General features: G+C 39.7%; 1 protein-coding gene, 1 long non-coding RNA gene and 1 pseudogene across 3 annotated transcripts; 2 read left to right on the top strand and 1 right to left on the bottom strand.

The window, feature by feature from the left end:
- The first annotated feature begins 2,790 nt into the window (after positions 1 to 2,790).
- LOC127371436 (uncharacterized) lies at positions 2,791 to 12,257 on the top strand. Of its 2 annotated transcripts, XR_007886405.1 has the most exons (3): positions 2,791 to 3,791; positions 4,312 to 4,372; positions 10,805 to 12,257. It is a non-coding gene; the product is annotated as an uncharacterized LOC127371436 (long non-coding RNA). The 2 variants fall into 2 exon arrangements; XR_007886406.1 differs by lacking the exon at positions 2,791 to 3,791 and having other exon boundaries at positions 3,819 to 4,372.
- Positions 11,971 to 14,958, bottom strand: LOC127371435 (adenosine receptor A1-like). The gene is made up of 2 exons (XM_051414237.1): positions 14,335 to 14,958; positions 11,971 to 13,985 (listed from the first exon to the last, which is right to left on the bottom strand). Exons 1-2 carry the CDS (start codon positions 14,661 to 14,663, stop codon positions 13,340 to 13,342), a joined length of 975 nt encoding a protein of 324 aa, XP_051270197.1. The 5' UTR covers positions 14,664 to 14,958; the 3' UTR covers positions 11,971 to 13,339.
- Positions 14,959 to 17,558: 2,600 nt separating this feature from the next.
- LOC127371933 (putative nuclease HARBI1) lies at positions 17,559 to 19,213 on the top strand (annotated as a pseudogene).
- Positions 19,214 to 20,825: the final 1,612 nt, after the last annotated feature.

Below are 20,825 nucleotides of genomic sequence, written 5' to 3'. Positions count from 1 at the left end.
ACTAATGGCTTTGCTGGCATTTCTGCAAACGCTTGACAGTAACATGGCAGTTGGCAGGCAGCCTAAGGAAGGCCAGCGACCTCAAGGGAGCAGTGGAGAAGCCATCAAGATCTTAAAGAGACAGAAACTACAGTGAATTTCTCACCATACACTGTGTTTTCAATCCATTTTCATGTCAGTTGTGTTTTATTACTGCGAGCAAGATGGTAAACATTGTTGAAGCAATGAGAAGCAGCAGGGGTGTACCAGAGAGGCTGTAAAATCAGCTCTTACTATACCAACAACTGTAACAACAAGCCTGAATGAAATGAAAACACATCAATCAAAGTTATGGTGAAACAGGGACCATTCAAAGAAGTTGTGCAAACACTAAGCAAGGAAGAATTATGTTAAATACATAAAGGTAGAGCTTCCAGTGGCAGTGACCTGTGTTTGAGGAGGGAGTACGATGATGATATTTTAGTTTATCCATGGGTTCAGTGCTGAAACAGCACGTTGTTGAGGACGTGAACCCAATGGCACTGTAAAGCCAGGTGAATCATCAACTCAGATAGGGCCCATATCTCAGGAAGGACAAACAATGAAGACGAAACAGGAAAATTAGGGGTAAATGAATCTATCCCCAAAGGAAGGATTGTTCAAGGAATGTGACAATGGCAGGAGGTCTTGTCAATTCATTAGAAATGGAAAGATGCTATTCAGGAGCAAAAATAGTCTCTTGGGCTGTAGATAAAATGGAACTCACACTGTTGATTCAGGTCACATCCTGAAAAGTGGAGGGACAAGTTTACTATTCTTAGATTCATGGTGCGGAAAAACAGTATACATTTTTGCCTGAGGGTGGCGCCAGAGGGAAATGTGGTTTTCAAATCAAAAAGGGTGTGACATTAACAGTCTTCATTAGCTGTGGTTTGTTCACATCAGCTAAGCTGATGTTAATAATGTAAACATTCGCTAACATTAACATGTAATAGCATCACCACGAAAAGTCAGGCACCATAAATGTCCTCTTGGGGACCACGCATGCCTGGTTCATATTTACTGTATACATATATTACCATAGATATTTTACTCTAGACCAAATTTCAGGCCTTTACAACAATTTACATGAGTAATGTAATGCCTAAATCAAATGACTGCACTTATACTTATTGTATTTGTCATCCTCCTGGAGGGTTCCCAGGTTTTCCACGTTGTAAACCTGTATTAGAATTTTCTGCTGCTGTTTCAAGAGCTAAGATATCACGTTTCTATTCCTCTCAACACAAAATGATCTCTTTATTTGTACACGTGTGGTCCTCACCGGACCACCAGGGCTGGTTTGGTGAGAGGATAAGAGACAATGCTAAAACAAAAGTTCCCCATGAAGGCTCGAGCAGCAATGTGCCAAATCTAATAAAGAGCGAATTCAGAACATTCCTTCACTCACTCTTTTACTTGTTAATAAAATCTTCCCTGCAAGATAAAAGGGGATCATATTATGGCTATACAACACATAGTGCATTACGTGCCCCTACTGACCCATATAGAGAAAAATGGCAGGAGAGGCCATTGAAACACACAATGATGTGCACAATGAAAAGTCAGTGATGATGGCATCACTGTTTTATTGTAAGCAAAAGAGTCCTCAGGCAATGACACCATAGAGACCGTTAAGCCCAACAATCAACAACAACAACAATCTTCAAAAGTACACCATCATAGGTCCAGATGCACACAGATGTGCAGGTGAATGCACTGCAAATATGAACGCACGCTGTCACACATATGCACACATGATGTTAAGCAGGCGTGTGACTGATGAGCTGCACAAGAGCGTATTGGTAATCTGAGGATTTTAGTATAGATATATGGACAGTTTTCACATCATTTATTGTACCAAACAGCTGGAAGAGCATTATTCACATAACATTCTGTTTTTGGCAGCTTTTTGCATGTACAGTATGCTGCTTACTGCAAATTCCAAAGACAACTTTTTACAGCCTTGGAGAAGAAGCAGTTGTTTCTCATAAATTGTACAGCTTACAGTGGGCTATGTGGACTTTACACCCTGCCCATTGTGTTGACAACTGTGTGAAGGTTCACTGTGTTTCTGGAGTACAGTAACAGTAGTTTACAACAGATAAGAAAGACTGACTTTCTCTGATTTCAAAATGTTTACATCATTTTTGGCATTTTCTTTTAACATGATTTCAGTTTGTACTGTAAGTGGCGAAATGTCTCAGAAAACTGTGTAATCCATATAACACCTGCACCTGCAGCGGCTTTACAATAAAGAAAGCACACTATAAGAGGGAGGGCTTTACCTTAACCTACTTTCGTGCACTTTCTATCATTGAGCATTATTTGTCAAAACTATTCAGTGTAAATAGAAAAAAAAAAACAAGGCCAAAGAAATGTATTTGGACCATTATAAAGTGTTTTAAAGAAAGCTACATGGAAGAATCCCTGAGCTACTCAGAGCAGAAATAAAAGCAAAGCAGGCAGAATCTTGTGTGTACTGTAACACAAGCAGCGCTGAGCCTCGTGAGAGCTTGACATACATCTGAAATGGAGGACAAAGTATCCAGGAAATAGTGCTGTAGCTTGCATTTCCTATTCTCCGGGTGTCTGTGATACAGACCAGCCTCCCTGGAGCGATCCACATTACCGTGGATCTCTAACCGATGAACAACTGGGCTGTCCTGAGCTGGCATTACACTGAGAGCAGAGAGTAAAAGTCCTGAGAGCGGTCACTGCCCCGAGTCCCTGAGAGAGGGGTGGCGGGAGAGAGAGTGCAAAGAGCCAGCACTCCCCTCAGAGACTTGTCCCCTCCGTTTTTCTGAAACAGGCAGTGCTCTTTTGAAACGGTGCCAATGGAGGCTGGCCCAAGCCCTTGCAGCTGAAACTTTTACAAGCTCAGTGTTCGCAAGCAGGAAGAGAAAGACAGAGTTGAGATTTGTAAAGGGAATTTGCAGCTTCTCTCCTCTTCTTCGACCTGCCTGAGATTTCAGCACACTGATCCATGTTTGCTTTTTTTGTTCATTTAAACTACAAATTCTTCAAGAGTGTGCACAGAAACGACGTGGAAATACTGCATGAAGAGAGACGAAGGATTTAAAGTGTATTTAGGGAAATAATTGCTTAAAAAATGAAGAGTATGTGACGTCACATAGAGAGCTGTCTTGGATATTGCCTGAGGAAAGATACTGGTGAGTGTCTGTGGCACTCTGGCGTCAGACACATTTGAAAATTAAAACACTGTGCACAATTCAGGACTGGCACATCGGATTGTTGTACTGTTTTTCATTTATTGGTGATGGTCCACGGGAAACATTATCTTTGGATTTGTTTGTTCCCAGATACTGACCCTTCCCTTGCCCTTATTTTCGCTTCAGAGCTGCATGACACATTTTGTTACTTGAGGATGTGTTGCGGTAAACATCCCAGACCACTCCTTTGGTATGTTATGTTGACAGTAAACACTGGTTTCCATCCACTGGTACAGTCAAATTAAATCAGTACCTCCGTGGTTGCCTTTCTTTTCTATAAACTCTGCAACAAATCTGAATAAAAACACAGGCAGGTGCAGAACAACTAAAGACGTCCGGAGTGACTACCGAAAATGGGAACTGTGAGGCATGTACAACCTGGGAATCATGCCAAATGCTGACAAAAGGCTTTACTGCACGGTTCTGAGCGAAGCCTTTAACTCATTTGCTCTGAAATGCTTCAGGAATATCTGGCAGCGAACTGTTTGGCCAACTGTAGATAAATCTGTCAAACCTTTTGGCTTTGTTACAAGGCAGCATGTAAGTACTCACATCTGATTCCTTTACCCGAGCTTATTTCTCTGTCTGTCTCTCTCTGTTTTTACCCCTCACCCCCTCCACCCTCCAGCCCCTAACCTTACAGTCAAGTGAGATGTCTATCTGATGACACATAATCTACAGTTCATGCGACTGCTCCCCTTTGTGTGGCGAGTCAACTCTGTGGCTTCACCTCATGCCAAATTCAGTCTACTTTTATACATATTCCAGGTGGACTTCATATCTTTAGTAGGAGCGTGTAAGCACAATTTTGTGCCTTCATGATTACTTTTCCTGCCTCCCTTTCTCCTTGCTGTCTCTCCCTCTTGGCAGCAGGGCAAAAGTGGGCAGGGAGAGAGGAGGGCATGGCCCAGAAACTGCTCTCAAGCCCCAGCCCCTGTTCAAGTGGGGTTGCTTGCTGGTACACTACTCAGCCTTTCTCTCGTCTTGCAGGCTAAAGAGAGGGATGTGGAAATGCATTCTTGTCTCATTTCTAACCCACCTTTTTTTCCGCCGCCACCAGGGCCTAATTCTCTGCGGGTGAACACTAGCCTGACCTGTACAAAAAAAAAACTCTCCACCAGGTATTTCTCATTTTTGATTCTGCTTCTGTTTGGGCCTTGATATTTCTTTTAAGTATCCCTTTATTCATTTCTGTTGCACTTTTACACTTCTTTTACTATCACCTTCCACACTGTACACGTGTCTGCTTTGCTTGCACCGAACACAATGTCTAAATCTCCACCGATTCTGTTCGATTGAGACCTAACGGAAATTTAGTTTTAAATAATGTCCTTTATTGGGTTAAATGCATTAAGAAATAATGACCGAAGCCTTTTTATATAGTTGCTGTAATGAGCAGTCTGTTTACATAGCACGGTTCGATAAAACACATGCCCTGAGTAAAAATAAATTTTAGTGGTTGTGTTACTGCCTCTTAACGTCCAAGGCTGTAATAAAAAGCAACATTTAAGTATAATTTACAGCAAGTCAGAGCCTAAAGACACAACAACCCCAGTGGGTTGAACAAACAAATTTCGCCCCATCAAAAGTGACAATTACCACAAAGTTTCAGGAAATTCTCAGAGATAAAAGGCACTTAGTCCTTTTAATTTAACATTTTGGTGTCTGTGTTGCAGGATTACTTCGTAGGTGCGATAATCCAGAGGCAACATAAAATATCCTTCAGCTGTACTGTGGCTACTGTTCGCAATGTATTTTACCCCAAAATGAAAAAGGATCCCACATGGATGTAATAAGCATTTTTTTTTAAAACATGCAGTTTTTAAATCATACAGGAAAATTGTATACTTTTGTTAAGTGTTCTTGAATGCTGCTGTTTGATAGACCTGTTCACAAACCAGTATGAACCAGATCCCTCTGTTGGAAGCATTGTTCTATACATGAAGGGGCTTGTATTGCATGTAAGACTGCAGGGTCTCGGTTTCAGATCGAGTCTTTCGGTTCTCGGAAGCAGTAAAGCTATAAAAAGACGTTTATAAAATTTAATTTACAAAAACAACAGCCTTCAAAGAAATATATTTTACAGATTGCACTCTTATATGAACCAGACTTATTGTGAACTGACCGTGTAAACATTTTGGCACATGCTCCTTGGTGTGCAGTTGTGTGTGGTTTTGTTTGCATACAGTCGAGTCAGCTTTTGGGTTTGAGTTTGAGTGTGTGATAACGGCAGATTATGGCATACTGTACTGTACAGATAGGGTGAAGAAAAAAAGGGGGAGGGCACAGGGAGAATGGGCAGACAGAGAGAAAATGAACTTATTTCCTCCTCCCCCACACTTATCCTCAGATGAACTCGCTATGCTGCTTGATGACATGTTGTTTGGAAAGCCATATCCTCCGCTATTTGCGTTTCTCTCCTCCCCATGGTTTGAGTGACTCTGTGGTTACCAGGATCAAAGTCTCTTTTTTTTTTTTTTTTTGTGGTTGTTGCTTTTATCAGGTCGTACTGCATACACACATTCAGCTCTTCCTGTTTGCTAGCAAAACTGATTCATGGGCTATAAACAGCATTTGATCTGACTCTTTTGACAATGGCCATTTTACATAAACTTCCACTTAAAACTGTTCTAGTTTTGAGCAAAAAGCCATGAGGGATCCAGGTTGAGAATAACATCTGGAAGGTCCAGAGCATTTCTTTTAACCTGTGTGGAATATTAGATTGGCAGGTTTCCCACGACAGAATAGAGCCACGTATGACAATAGTTCACTGAACAAACTTTCAAACACTCTCCCGTGATCGTCTAAACCTTCAGGCATTCATTGTATTGACACCAAGCTGCTAACTCTGACTAAAACAAACCATAAAAAGTACTTGCAAAGACTTTTTTCACCCTGGTCTCTTGAGAATGTCAGTGTGATTGAGATCCATCTGTAATACTTCGCTGAGTGGTTAATACAGCAGAATATGGATATGACACACCAGCCTAGAGACAGGAAACTTACACAGACTGCAACAAAAATATACACCACAAACAACAGTCTTCTAGTCTCATAGCCTCATTGCTCTAATAAAACAACAAGCATTAAACAAACCCACAATGAAGCACTTAAAACACTTTACATAACATGGACATATTTAAAAAAGACATCAGCACAAGCCTTAACAGTAGTGTAAAATGTCATTTTAGTCCAGAATCTGACATTAATGCTCAATTATCCCTCAGAATAATTAGTGTTACAGAAAACATGTAAAATAACCATATTTAAAATAATTATCGGTTTTAAAAATTATATTTTTGTGGCGGCATTGTGGAGGGTTTATTAGAATATAATAACAACTATAGTAAATAAGTTATATCAGTAGCAATTCAGATATCATGCTGAATATATTAAAAAGTATACAGTCACAGCACAACTAGTGACCATAAACACCTACAGCAGAGAACATAAGCAGTCAAGTAGCATTTTAATAGTTTTCACTAATACTTTAATGGTTGCTGTGTTACTAGGTCAAATAATACAAGCAGTGCCAAAGATTTTGATTTGAGAAGGTGAATTTGAAAACCATTTTAGTATTATTTTGCTAACCTACATGACATTTGACATGTAGGGGTACTTTATGTCTGTGCATTGTCCATTTAATGCCGTCCCATTTATTCGACAAGCATGAAGTAAAAGCAGCCGCAGTGCGTATGCTAACCGGCATTGCAACTCTGACTTTTCTTGAGATTAAGATCAAAGTCCACACCAAATATACTTAATGTCAGAGCACATGCCATTTATGAAGACTTGTCATTATCTTTTGCTAGATGTTTGACTGCCCTGAAACCAAAGCCAGTCCATCTAATAACACCCTGACATACTGTGGGGGGGGTGATTTCCTCTCCGATTACAACTAGATATTGAAATGTGTACTCTAACGTCTTAAAAGTGCTCATCTAATAAAGAAAATGTATTTTTGGATATAAAGACCAAAAAGATAACAGAGAGTAAACACAAACATGAAACTGGAAGAGTGAGTTTGTGAGGCAGAGTGTGGTAAAATGGTAAATTTCCTGCAATACGAAATTCTATGTTAAAACGGAATATTTAAAAAACTAATTTGCACCTTTTTTTCCACAGAAATAATGTTGTCACAGTCAGTTGCTGATTGGCTCTACATATTCAGATCCAGTGTATAGGCAGACTGAATAGAATTACTCCTCTGGACTCACTTTGCTAGTAGCTAATATGGAGGATAGCTCGCTTATTTGACGTCCCATTGACATTACAATCAATTTGGAAATTGCGTTTTAAATAAAGACGTCAGGACAGTTACCACAAGTGAAGATGGAGGGCAGGCTCGGCCTGAGTCGGCCAGCACAGATGGACGTAAGGTCTTGCTGATCTGAGTTTATTAAACAATGTACATCACAGACGATGAGACTCAACTGAAACCTCAGGCTCATGCAAAACATAACAACTTGTCCAACATATGGATAAAGTCTGCTCATGGAACAATGGACCTTTCTCTAGATGTGTGAACACATAGCTCACACAGCACGGATGCTGCACTGAGCATCTGGGGCAAGCTATGCCACCGTACCTTATTGTGTGGTATCATACCCCCTTCCTGACATGGCATCCTCTCATTGCTTGGCTGCCAACACTCTCCTCCCCCTCAGTGGTGGGTTCTGCCATGCCGCATCCACGACATCCCCCCCTTTTTTGTCTCATTGGAGATTCAGCTTGGCACGCAGACAATGCCTATTTCTTGGCACCAAATATTGGAGAGAGCCGCATAAGAGAACCAACCTCAGTCTTTTCCCTCACAGTCGTCCCTCGTATTCCGCTGATCATCATGGACCAACGCCGACTTGTACTGGGTATTTTTTTGTGCCTTCGTCGTCTAAATTCTCAGTTTGTTCGGTAACACGGATATCCTAAATAAGTTAAATGTTTATGTTTTATGATGAGCTGCTCTAGGCATCTCGATCTAAAGCAACAGTGAATGATTGTGTCAGCGATATGTTGATTGTTCATTTTTCTGTTGTTCTTTTGTTTTATGACTCTTACTGAAGGTCATGGATTATAACATCATTCCTTCGTTACACTCTGCAACAGAGCAGCCATTTTCCTATCATCGGCAGCTTGGGGATAGACTGTGGAAGTCAAACCATCACTTCCGGGTGTAAAAAAAAAAACAAGACAGAAAGAGGAAAAACATTTGCTTTAGTTCTTGGTTACAAACGTACCCACCAAACCATATGGATTCGTAATGGAGGTGCTAATTAGTGTTTACCTCTAACATAGCTTTTGTTAAAAAAAAAAGTTGATGCATAATCATGAACAGGATTTTTGGAAACAATCAAGGTAAGATTAACAAAAAAAAAAAAAGTACTTGTTTGCATGGCCTGGCCTGGTTGAGACATCGATTCCCTTTGTGAATCACAAGTTCTGTCTAAAATTTATAGTAGGTGTTTCGCAATCTTCAGATGAACCAGAATGGATGTTTGAAATAATTTAATGAAGCACTATGGACACTTCATTTTAAGATTGGATTATTCTGAGAAACAAATGTGGTGGTGGTGGTATGTGTGTGTTGACTGAATAGACCAGAGAAGATAAAAAGAGTGTCTTGTTATTTATTTTTATTTTTTATTTTATCATTTGGCTTTTACAATAAGATAAAAAATAATGAAAAAGCAACTTATGAGTTGTATTGCCTCTGTCTGTATTGTGGTGTAAGCTGTAAGTAATAACTGTAGATGGATAATCTGGTGTCAGTCCTGCCAATAAATGATCCCAAAAGTTATCAATGTTTCACTAGAGAACCACAAAGTAATGACCCATCACCACAACAACTTCTCTTTGTAGTCCACACAACCTTTCTTGTATAAAAAGTTGAATCCACTCCTGTTTTCCCTCCACCCCCTCTGCATTGGCCAGCCAGTTAGAAGAGTTTGATACCATTTACCATCTAATTAATTCAACATCTCAATTAAGGCCTCCCACTCTCTGATGCCCCTGTGCCTTTTCATTATGGCCTGATGAGCATGCCCTGGCACCACAGCCATACAGCCTGCCAAAACATTTCAATCACTGTCGGCATTAATTAGGCCAAAGAGGATTCAGAACGTTAATGAACGGCCCAGCCGCTTTTCAGCGACCACGGTTCACATGCTAATTTATGCAAAGCGTCCTAGACTTTGCATGGGTTGACCATCGTCGTCTACCATAACAGTGTCTGGGCTCAATCAGCTCAGCCAAAGTATGGCACTGTCGGAGCCCAGACAGCTCTGCCCAGCTTGCGTCCCAGACTCTAGCTGGCACAGTAAACAGACTCCTTTTTCAATGGACTTGAAGTGGCTTTCACACTGAGAAAAAAGGGGCCATTTTCTGAAGTCAAACCTCTTCTATTAAAACATTTCAAGCAACACCAAAAAATCACTAACAGGATTTCTTGGCATGCATTTGTGAATGAGCAACAATCAACTCTCTGAAATAATTTACGAACAAGCAATTTCCATAAGCCAGTCTCAACATACCCAACACCAGCTCATTATTTGGGGAAAAATAAAAAGTCTATCTTACGGGGAGGGGGGGATAGGGATTGGAAAGAGGAGGCAGAAGTTAACAGGTTGCACCACAGATGTTGGGTATGGGTGCCAAACAACTCCATAAAATGGCCGAGGTACAGCCATTTTCCATCATTCTTCCTTTGCTTTACATTGCTTTCTGGTTGTAGAGACTGAAGGGACAAAACTGGTAGAAGACATGCTTAAACCTGAGCAATTTTCTTTCTGTCTGTTGGGAAGGAAAGCTAGAGCGACCCAAGCAAAGTTTTAGAGTAAAAGAGACACTAATTCTTGGCACAGCTGCCCTTCATTACATGCCAATTTCCCTGGAAGTAAGAGTTTTTTACCTTGCAGGGTCGCACAGATTACCTAGCTTTCTGCGGTCACAGAAGTGTGTTTTGTCTTTAAAGCACAGGTCATTAAGAAAGCATTTCTCTTCAGTTGATAATGTACAGTGTGTCCATCACCTGTCATTTTTAAACACTGGCCAAATATATTTGTGCTGACCAATGCAAGTGGTCAGATACTGTTTATCACTTACATAAACACAGTAGTGCTGTCAGGCTGGTTGTAAGCCTGAAGAACAAAGCCTTGATTTTACGAATCAGGGTACAATATGGTGAGTCTAGAGAGGAAATTGCTCTTAGAAGGTAATTCCTGATAAAACTGTTACCAGACGACTTCATCCCATGGCAGGGGGCATAATTTGAATAATGTGGTTTCACATCACAGTTTGTGCGCATGTTTTTACATATTTTGGATGCAACTGCAGTAGTTTGCAACAAATAATTTCAATAAATGGAAATGATTTGAAAGTCTACTTAGATATGTTTTTGTTTTTGGTGTTTGAAAAGCTATTAAACACAATCTAAAATGGCTAGATGTGGTCCTTCACATCTTGGTCTCTACACAGACTAAAAATGTTTTTCCAACCATTGCTTGCCCCAGGTGAATCTAAAACTCACTTATTCTCTCTCTATTTTTGTCTCACAGTTCGACTGACAAGTTTTCACTTCTACCTGCAAAAGTATCTGTCCTTAAGGCTGAGGTAGTAGATTGAATAGTTGTGGGGTTTGGGTCCTCCCTCTGAGATAACTATACAGTCTACTGTCTTTCCTAAGGAGACAGGTTGATCTTCTGTGATGCCGGAGCAAGTATGCACATGAGAAGCCCCATGGAGGAAGGAACTCAAGGACTAAGTGCAGTAGATTTAAGAGATCCCTCAGCTTTGAGGGTGAGATTGCTGACACAGCAGAGACTTTAGCAGACACACTGGTGGAACTGCTTTATTCTTACAACATGTATTAAAGTTGGTACATATCAAGTAAAGTCTTGTTTTTAAGGATATGCATTGGTGCCTGAAGTTGAGCCTAGCAAGGTGAGGTAGTAGGTTGTATAGTTTGTGGGATGGAGTAAATCCTACTCAGGTGATAACTATACAGTCTATTACCTTCCTTGAGAGGTACAATGAGTGCTTGGAACTCACACTGAATGAGTGGTAAAGGAGCCACGCTGATGCCATCTTGTGGTCAAAGACTATCATGACTCTGGAAATTATTTTAGCATTGGGACCTCTAATGTGTGTATCTGGGTATTTGTTCACAAAATATCCTAAAGCTCAAAGTAGCTCCTAACTGGCAGAGTTAGAAGAAACTTCTAAAATGAAGGGGTGCCGGAGTCCTAACTTTAGTTTTTAGTTTTTGGTCTTTGAGTAATTCACAAAGCATTTTAACAATAAAAGTAGGCTCTGCGTCTGACCCACTTTCACTCAGTAATGTGCTGCAGGTAATGTGTCTCATTATAACATCAGTGTTCTTTAAAAGAATAATAATAATGAATATAACATAACATAACTAAAGGTAACTTCATGGCCATAAGTCACAAGCATTCAATATTATTTAAATAAATGTAACAACATGTATCACGCTATAAACACAGTATGTAAAAAGTTAAGTTGTTTTTAACGTATAGACTTCATGGTGGGCTTGCAGAAGTTTATTTCAAAGACTACACTTTGGAAATGCATGGTTGTTTTTTTACCCAGCTAAATGTGTCATGTCACATTTAGCTGCATGGAGAGTTGCTTGAAAGTGGTGGTTTGTAAATATGCATTAACTGTCTATGGTAGGCAGGAAGTAAATACTCAGGAAAAGACTGTATTCATAAATGTTAAACAAAAGTTTTATTTGATTATGTCATTACATTACTGTATGTACAGAAAGAAATACAGATGCATTGATTATATAGATATATTCTGAAACTGAGGAAATGAAAGGGCTTGTACATCACACAACTAACCACAAACCTTTACACAGTGCCTCAGTTATAACCTGAATTTCTAAAATAAAAACTAATTCATCTTTAAATCAAACTGGTGTACTAACAACTGTTTGTTAAAATGCAACATGGTGTCTCAAGAAATACATATTTTACTCTGAGAAGCTGATGGTTTTGTGTCTTCCTTCATTGTATTCCTTCTGGATACACTACACATATCTCGTTGAATAAAAATGCGATGCACATTACCAACAGCTGTCATTTTAATAACATTAACAGGTTTCAGGTTGGATTTCCCAATTTACAGACATGGATGCATTTACGCTTTAGATTGTTTGTTAAAAATACATCAGTTTTTATGCATTGGTGATATTAAAAACACACTGACCATAAAAATATTACCATTTGTGCAATGTAATATCATCCAATGAATGACGCAATAAATGCTACGTTTTTTAAAAATTCTGAGACTAGATTACTCAACATTTTGGTCATTTTTGAGTCTGTACTTTGTGGTGTTGTTGTGTTAGACTGCCCTGTTTTGAAATGTGTGTTTTGTTTACTACCATTCACACAGAGGAACAAAATATCCTACATAGATTTCTATTAAATCCAATCAAATATAACAATGGAACAAACTACAGACAGTCTGATACGAATACAGTCTGAGCATATTAAAAAACAAAGAACTTGTTGCAGGGTTGTTGTATTGGATTATATTAGATCGTACATGTGTGACTATTTTTCTGGTCAGGTTTACACACAGTACAATGTATGTCTCCAAAGTAATGATAACAATAATGCTTCAGGTGTTTCATGTTTAAGTTTTTCTTTCACGAAAGATATAGTGAAGGTAATTTCCAAAACAGATATGCTCCCTGAAATGAATGAAGAACTGGAACTTAAACAGAAAAACAACAGTGATATGAAACTTGGTGTAAAACTAAAGCTTTTAAGACAAGTGGAAGTTACCCTTTTCCTCTGCAAAAGTTATTGCAACACACACACACACACACACACACACACACACACACACACACACACCCCACACACACGCTCATTAAAATATATGGGAGACACAAACACACAGATTTCTGAACAATAACAGATATCACACTGTACATGGCTAGATTTGTTTATAGTATTAACACACATAATATCATCTTTATCCATTAAAAGGTAGATTTCAGATTTCAATACATTTCATTTCTTTTGTCTTTCACACAATACTATTAAAATACCTAATTGTGCTCAACAGTCAATGTTCATGTTACTACTGAGATTGTTGTCTATCGACTGGCTTGTCTGAGATTCTTGATTTTCGTCTCCACATGAAATATACTCTCTCCAGATTTTCAGGTACGCTGTCTTGATCTTTTCTATTTTGAACGCATACACAACCGGGTTTACAGCTGAGTTAGCGTGAGAAAGCAGGATGCCGACATAGAAAGCTGTTACTGGTACATCATTCGGCCCACCAAAGTAAGCAATGCAGTTCATTATGTGGAGAGGGAGCCAGGACAGAGCGAACAGAGCCAAGACCAGGGACAGAGATCCTGCCAGCTGTTTCTCTTTCCTTAGGTAGTTCTGACACTGGTTTTGGAAACTGTTGCCTGGTTTCTCTCGAAGACTTCCTCGAATATTGCAGAAAATGTAGCCATACAATACAGTCATCACTGATAAAGGGATGAGGGTACAGAGAAAAAAGTTAAAGTAAACCAGGTATGACATGGGGATCACTGCTATAAACTGACAGACAATTGTAGAGTTGACCGACTTAGACAAGGTTTCCTGGTTGTACCACCCAAGCATGGGAGCAAAACTCAGTGGTACAGCAACAAGCCAACATGCAGCTACCACAAGCCAAGAATGTCTCTGTGTTACAGTCCTCTTGTACCTAAAAATAAAAACACAAATTATGATATAATCAATTGTGTGTTCCAAACATGCAGAGTACAAATAGAAATTGTAATTCATTGTAGTGATGAGAAGTAAACAATGTCCTTTTTTATAGTGCAAACCATGCAAAGGGGTCATAGGTGAGGTTAAGTGAGAATTCGGTCTAGACCTGCTCTATTTGAAAAGTGTCCTGAGATAACTTCTGTTATGAATTGGCGCTATACAAATAAAATTGAATTGAATTGAATTAAGATAAAATGGACCAATATGTAAAGCTTCAAAGCCATGCTTGGCAGTGTTATTTTACTTTTCTCTGCATAAAAAACAAATCCAGAAAAAAATCTTACCTGAGGGGGAAATACACCCGGAGGTATCGGTCCACTGCAATAGCAGTGAGAGACAAAACTGAGACTAGGGTCAACAGGATGACCACACAGCTGACGAAGAGGCAGCCATGGAATGAAGTCTTCACTCGTCGATCCACCAACACGGCCAAAGGAATGGCCACGCAGCCAACCATAAAGTCAGCCACAGCCAGACAGACAATAAGGCAGAAGGTAGGCTGATGAATGCTTTTACTGGTCCACAGTGCCAAAATAACCAGTAAATTACCAAGACAGCAGCTAACAGCAATGAGCACCTCCAACAACATGTAGATCACTTCTCCCACATCCATTGCGCTTCTTATCCGACCAATGGGTAATGGTGTTGCATGTCTCAATGTTGGTCCGAGTCTGCATGTTGTTTATCACTGATCTCAGTCTTGTGAAAACCCTTTGAGGAAGTCATAGCCTCTGGTTTCCTTTTTTTTTAAAGTGGAAATGCTTTGCATCTGAATTTTTGCAGTGCTGCATGTATTCGTGTGTCACTGTAAGGTAGCATTTAACTTTTATCTTGCAAAAGATTGTATGATGATAGGATAATAAAAGTTTATGATAAGCGCCTTCATGCTATTTCTGTCGAAATGAGACTAATTACCATACATGGCAACTAAAGGTTTACAGATAAATACTAAGCAATACTTGTGAAGAGATGCATAAACCATTAGGTCACATAAGCAGCCCAACAGCCTTCTGCATAGAAAGGTTTTGCGATTACTGACAGAAAATTGTCACAGAAGCAACTCTTCATTTTGAAATCAACACCCTGGAGCCTGAAAGGTAAGTTCACCACAACCCCACTGCAGAGACCAAGCTCAACCAGTGGCTGTAAATCTATTAGTTGATTAAAGTGTCACAGCAAGTCAAGACTGCTATTTGCATTCAATGAATGGATATTCATTTTACATCCATATGACGTATAGTTTGTTTTCTTATGAGCACTGAATGCAGTTTCAAGAAATAGACCCCGCGTTTCTCATGCACCTCATTTTTGTTTTCTCACACGTGGTGTCTAGATTAAAATATCTTAAAATATGTTGCCTTGTATCATATAAGCCTAGAATGCACTTATTTTTCTGTTACATTACTTTGAATTGAGTTTATGTCTATAATTGGCATAGATAATACATCAACCTATTTGCTTCAATTGACTTCCACAATCTTACACAGAACTACAAAAATGTACAACAAAATGACACAGTCATCACAGTTAACAACCTTTTTCACTTGCTTTTCTGGAAAAACTTACCACACAGCTGAGGCAGCCGTGGAATGAAGTCCCCACCCTTCTGCAACTTGACACAGAAAGTAAAGACTTCTCAATTGCATAATACAGTCGAATCTCGTTCTTATAATTGTTAGGCAGACAGATCAGGAGATGACTAAGGGTTGTTTACAATTTGCCCATTTATGAGAGGGTTAATTAAAAAATGTGGTTGAGTGAATACAAGCTCATAAAGTGTGAGTGGGTCACAAAGTTCACTTCCTTTATCTGCAATGGAGTATAACTAAGCTGCCATGGCAGAAAGAAAAAGATGTCCAAGTAAAGCAAATAACTTCCTCAAAATGCAGCATATATTACAAATAAAATAGAAAGCTAAATATGAGAGCGAGCTGTGATAGGAGTACCACAAGTGACTAGATGGTTCTTGCCAAAAAAGAGTTTATCAATAATTTTGGCCCATACTAACATGCAACAAAGAGGTAAACATAAAATCTAGCCACACACTGCTGGTTGTCTGGAGACCTCATGCTGACACTTCAAACAGCAATGATCAAAAGTGTGTAAAACACTTTAAGAATTAAAAATGTAAATGAAAAGTGGCTCAGTGCTCAGTGTATGGCAATCTTTAATTAACAGCACAACTGACAAAACTTGTAAAAGTGTTACTCTGAGTCACTGACAGTGTCTCTCACTCTTATATATATGTATGTGTGTGTGTGTGTGTGTGTGTGTGTGTGTGTGTGTATACATACATACATACATACATACACACACATACTGTGGCATACCGTTTAGGTTTATTTATCTTTGAATATATTGAATGAACCCTGAATATATGGAATGAACTTTGAATATATTGAATGAACCTTGAATATATTGAATGAACCTTGAATATATTGAATGAACCTTGACTGACGTCATCAAGGCACTGCTGCCATCTTGTATTTTGCTGCTGCAAGAAGTGAGAATGTGTCATTCAGCTCGGAACCTTGTGGCAGCGATACTGACCAATGAAGACCTTTTTAATCGTGGCAGGCCGACTATAACAGGCCTGGGCCCTTTCTTGTGTACGGGTGAAGATTGAGGGACTGTTGTGGGGCACTCCTGTGAGGTTGAAGGCATGCTTCTGTCAGGATTTTGCCTGATTGTATTCAAGAATTCATTCAATATATTCAAGGTTCATTCAATATATTCAAGGTTCATTCCATATATTCAAGAATTCATTCAATATATTCAAAGATTAATTTTCTAAACGGCATGTCATAACACACAGACATGTGTTTATATATATTATTGCAACAAGAGTTTCTTGAAGTGAATAAACTTGTGTTTGCCCAGTACTTTCAAACACAAAAATACTGAATATATCTTTACTGTTGCTTAATTTGGAAAAGCATGTCCTGAAGCCATAAACAAACTACATAAAGGGCTCTCTTTCGGATAAATAAATAATCAAAACATCAAACTTGGTTCATATATTAGCCAACACAATATTGAATACAGCTTAATAAATCAAAACGGACTCACCCGTTGTCTCTGCATTGCGAGCAGAACGCAGGCAAAAAAAAACAAGCTGAAATTGTCTCCAAACTTCATCAATCGAAGATCTTCAATTAACTCCATAACTCCAAATCTTTAGTCGGTTAAATCCTCAAAGATAGTCTAACACCTGAACCAAATGACTGCTGAAATGGTTTCCCTAATGTATTTTATTTTTTACCATTTCCACATATAAGCATCCACAACAGAGCGGGGGCCCGTTTCAGAAAGCAGGTTTAGTGAAAACTGAGTTAGTTAACCCTGAGATGAGGTAAACTCTGGTTTTTCGGTTTCACAAAGCAAGTTCAGCTTAACTCTGAGTCAGTTACCCTGGCAACATACTCCGTGAACCTAACCTGCTCGCTGGCTGGTTTTCTTCAACTAACCCTGAGTTTCTCCTGCTTTTCAGTTGAAGCCTGCAGACTGAAGGCAGTGGCAGACATGGCGTGTCCTTTTCTTGAAGAGCCAGTTGATATCGAGGCGCAGATTTTTATCACTCCCTGATGAGTACCTGTTTGAACGTTTCCGTTTCTCTGCATCATCAATAATTTATCTAAACAGCATTCTCAGCCCTCACATCGTTCACATGACACATCGTGGACACGCTCTCAGTTCCGACCAAATTCTTTGTATTGTACTGCGCTTTTTTTTTTTTCCAACGGCAGTTTTTTGTATAACATTGGTGATGCAGAGCATGTGTCCAAGGCAACTGTCTGTCGGGCTGTCCGAAATGTGACACTTGCACTGAAACGGCTACCATATACGTTTGTAGTGTTCCCAAGTCACAGACCCACCAGACTTCTCAAAGAAGAGTTCCACAGAATTGCAGGTATCAGTCTAAGCAATAATTAGTTTATGTCATAAAGCTTTGAGACTTGAAGCACTAATCAGTCAATTTGATATATTTTAGGGTTTCCAGGTGTGATTGGCTGCATAGATGACACCCACATTCCTATCATAGCTCCTTCAATAAATGGAGGAGATTATGTGAATAGGAGATCTGTCCACAGCATTAATGTACAGGTAGGCCTAAATAGTAGCCTTTAACATTCCAAATGAAATATACTTCAATATACAGCTAATTACTGTTCTCCACTGTGAAGATCATATGTGATGCAGCCCACATGATAAACAATGTGGAAGCGAAGTGGCCTGGGTCTGTGCATGACTCACGAATGTTTCGTGAGTCTACACTGAGTGCCAGATTTGCCCTGGCGAGTTTATATACAGTATATAGCTATATCCTATGATCAATATTTTGCTCCTTCTATTGCAACTGAAACATTAAACTGTATCTTGTATTATCATAGGAGAGTTCGATGGTTACCTACTCGGAGACAGAGGGTACCCCTGCCAGCGCTATCTGCTGACCCCTTACCCTGACCCTGAGCCTGGCCCACAGCAACACTACAACTTGGCTCACTGCAGGACGCGAGCCAGAGTGGAGATGACCATCGGGATACTCAACGCCCGGTTCCAGTACCTTGATAGGCTCAGGTCACTCCAGAAAGGGCTTGTGACATTATAGTGACATGTGTGGTTCTCCACAACATTGCCACTATTAGAGGAAAACAATGACCTACTCTTCCCCCAATGATCCAGATAATAAACAGCAGCCAATTACAAAGAACTGTAGCCTCCTGCTACAAGAAAAACCAGTGTGCCAAGTTGTGTCTAAGATGAATGGGTGGCCATTTCTGAGCGAACACTAGAAAAAGGATTAATGTACATGCCATTCATTTGAATAACTTACCTCTTATGTAGGCCCCTGTGTCCTGGGGCATGGCTGGGTCCGATGAGCTCCCCCCAGAGATGACCTCAGCAATGGGTCTACCACTGTTCTGACTGAGGGCCATCTCTTCAGCTGCTGTGAGAGGTGCACCGCCACCTGTTTCGTGGGCCTCAGCCTTTTTTCTGTTGGCTATAATAGAGGTCAAATTTAAACATATCCAGAAAACACACATTTGGAGACTTATGTATGTATAAAAGGTATTGAGGTGTTGCTTTCATATAGACAATATTAAATACTGGCAGTGTTGGGATGTTTCTTTGTTTAGCAGATTTCCCTAATTACTTAAATATATCTATCACATGTTGAATGTAGCCACTAAATGCTGTTTAAGGAGGGCAGGCTAAACAACATCACAATTGCTTGTACTTAAATTATACCTTACCTGTTTGAACTACATTTTTATATTTCATCTTTAGTTGCTGCTAAGTCCGTTTGGTGCCTGTTGGGTTGCACCTGTGCGCACAAACACACATGAAATATAATTGTTGAATAAGTGGAACATTCAAGACAAAACATTTCTTTTTTTCTCCAATTAATACTCACGCATTGACTCGGTCGCAAATTTCTGCCACGCGAGCTCCCGCTCTTTTGCTGCTGCCACAGTATTGCTTTTTTAAAAAATATATATGCTCACTTTCTGCATATGCGGTCATTAATATTTCCAACTCCACTGGGGAGAAGTAGGAGGATCGAGGCTTTTTATCACTTGTTGCCATGGTGAATCATGTTATTTGTGTTCCATTGATGAGGGCTTTTTATATCCTCATGCACGGGCTTCACTCAGGGTTACCTTGACTCAGAGTTGATTGAACTAAGTGTTATCACCTGTTCCGAAACCGAAAACTCAGAGTTTGACAGCTCAGAGTTGGTCAACCTAGAGTTAAGGTTTTAGCCCCTGGTGAGCTGCTGGCTTGACGTCACTGCACGTGTGTATCTGCATCTAAAGGGGGAGGGGGATGGGGGGTTCATATGCATGGTAACAGACACACGTTAGCTTGCCACCATTTACTTGAACTAACTCATGCCATATGGAGGACTGCAAGTGCCAAAAAAATACAAAATAAATGCTAAAATAAATAAATACATTAATATGTCATTAAATGCACCAAAATATTTATAGTAAATATTTCCACACACCTAAATACATGCATCATATTATTGAGCACACGCACGTTGTGATGTTGTTGGTAAAATCGCATAGCACCAGTGAGTGGATGTGGGTGATGGTGACTGATATTATTTGGCTCATTTAAAGTACACCCCCCTTGCTTCCACAGCCCATGTGTTCCTGTGCAGGAGTGCAGAGGGTCTGGAGCCAATGACATAAAGTTGGCAGCACCATAGAGTTGCAACACTTCACTTCTGTTGTAATCAGAAAAAGCGGAAGCAATGGAGGTCGTGGGGCAAGCATTCATTTTTAGTGTTCTCCAAACTTGCTCACTGATTAGTTAATGAAATTACTGCATTTGTTGATCATTTTAATGCATTAGCAGACCTCTCGAGGATCTAGCCAACAGTGGTATCTTATGTAGCCAGCTTTAGTTAATGTTTATCTTAACATAGCTAGTTAGATTGTAATTGCTCTTCACTAGCTACCATTACCATATGTCCACATTTATGTGTGTGTGTGACCGTGGGAATGGGGAGCAAACATGAGTGAGGTTTATTGCACCATCTAGAAAAAAAACATTTAAGTGCACAAACTAGTAATCCTGATTGAGGTTGTCAAAGATGACATTGATCCAAATTTCTATCTATTCTTCTCCATCGGAAATTGAAACAAGTTTGCTGCAAAGACGTTCATTTGTTCGTCATCTTCACTGCATTAATGTTAGGCAATACAATGGTATATGAACCTATGTGTTTGCAGCCAAAGCTGGCCAGTACTGCTGAGACAGAGTA

Source organism: Dicentrarchus labrax, unplaced genomic scaffold (genome assembly GCF_905237075.1).
Source record: "Dicentrarchus labrax unplaced genomic scaffold, dlabrax2021, whole genome shotgun sequence".
Lineage (NCBI taxonomy): Eukaryota > Metazoa > Chordata > Actinopteri > Moronidae > Dicentrarchus > Dicentrarchus labrax.
This window is presented reverse-complemented; position numbering and strand designations above follow the sequence as displayed.

Bases quoted from the DNA above. Each gene is read 5' to 3' on its own strand.
- LOC127371435 (XM_051414237.1), bottom strand. From the start codon at position 14,663: ATGGATGTGGGAGAAGTGATCTACATGTTGTTGGAGGTGCTCATTGCT. The intron at 13,986-14,334 runs GTAAGATTTTTT...TTTTATTTTTAG, and splicing joins CGGGTGTATTTCCCCCTCAG to GTACAAGAGGACTGTAACAC.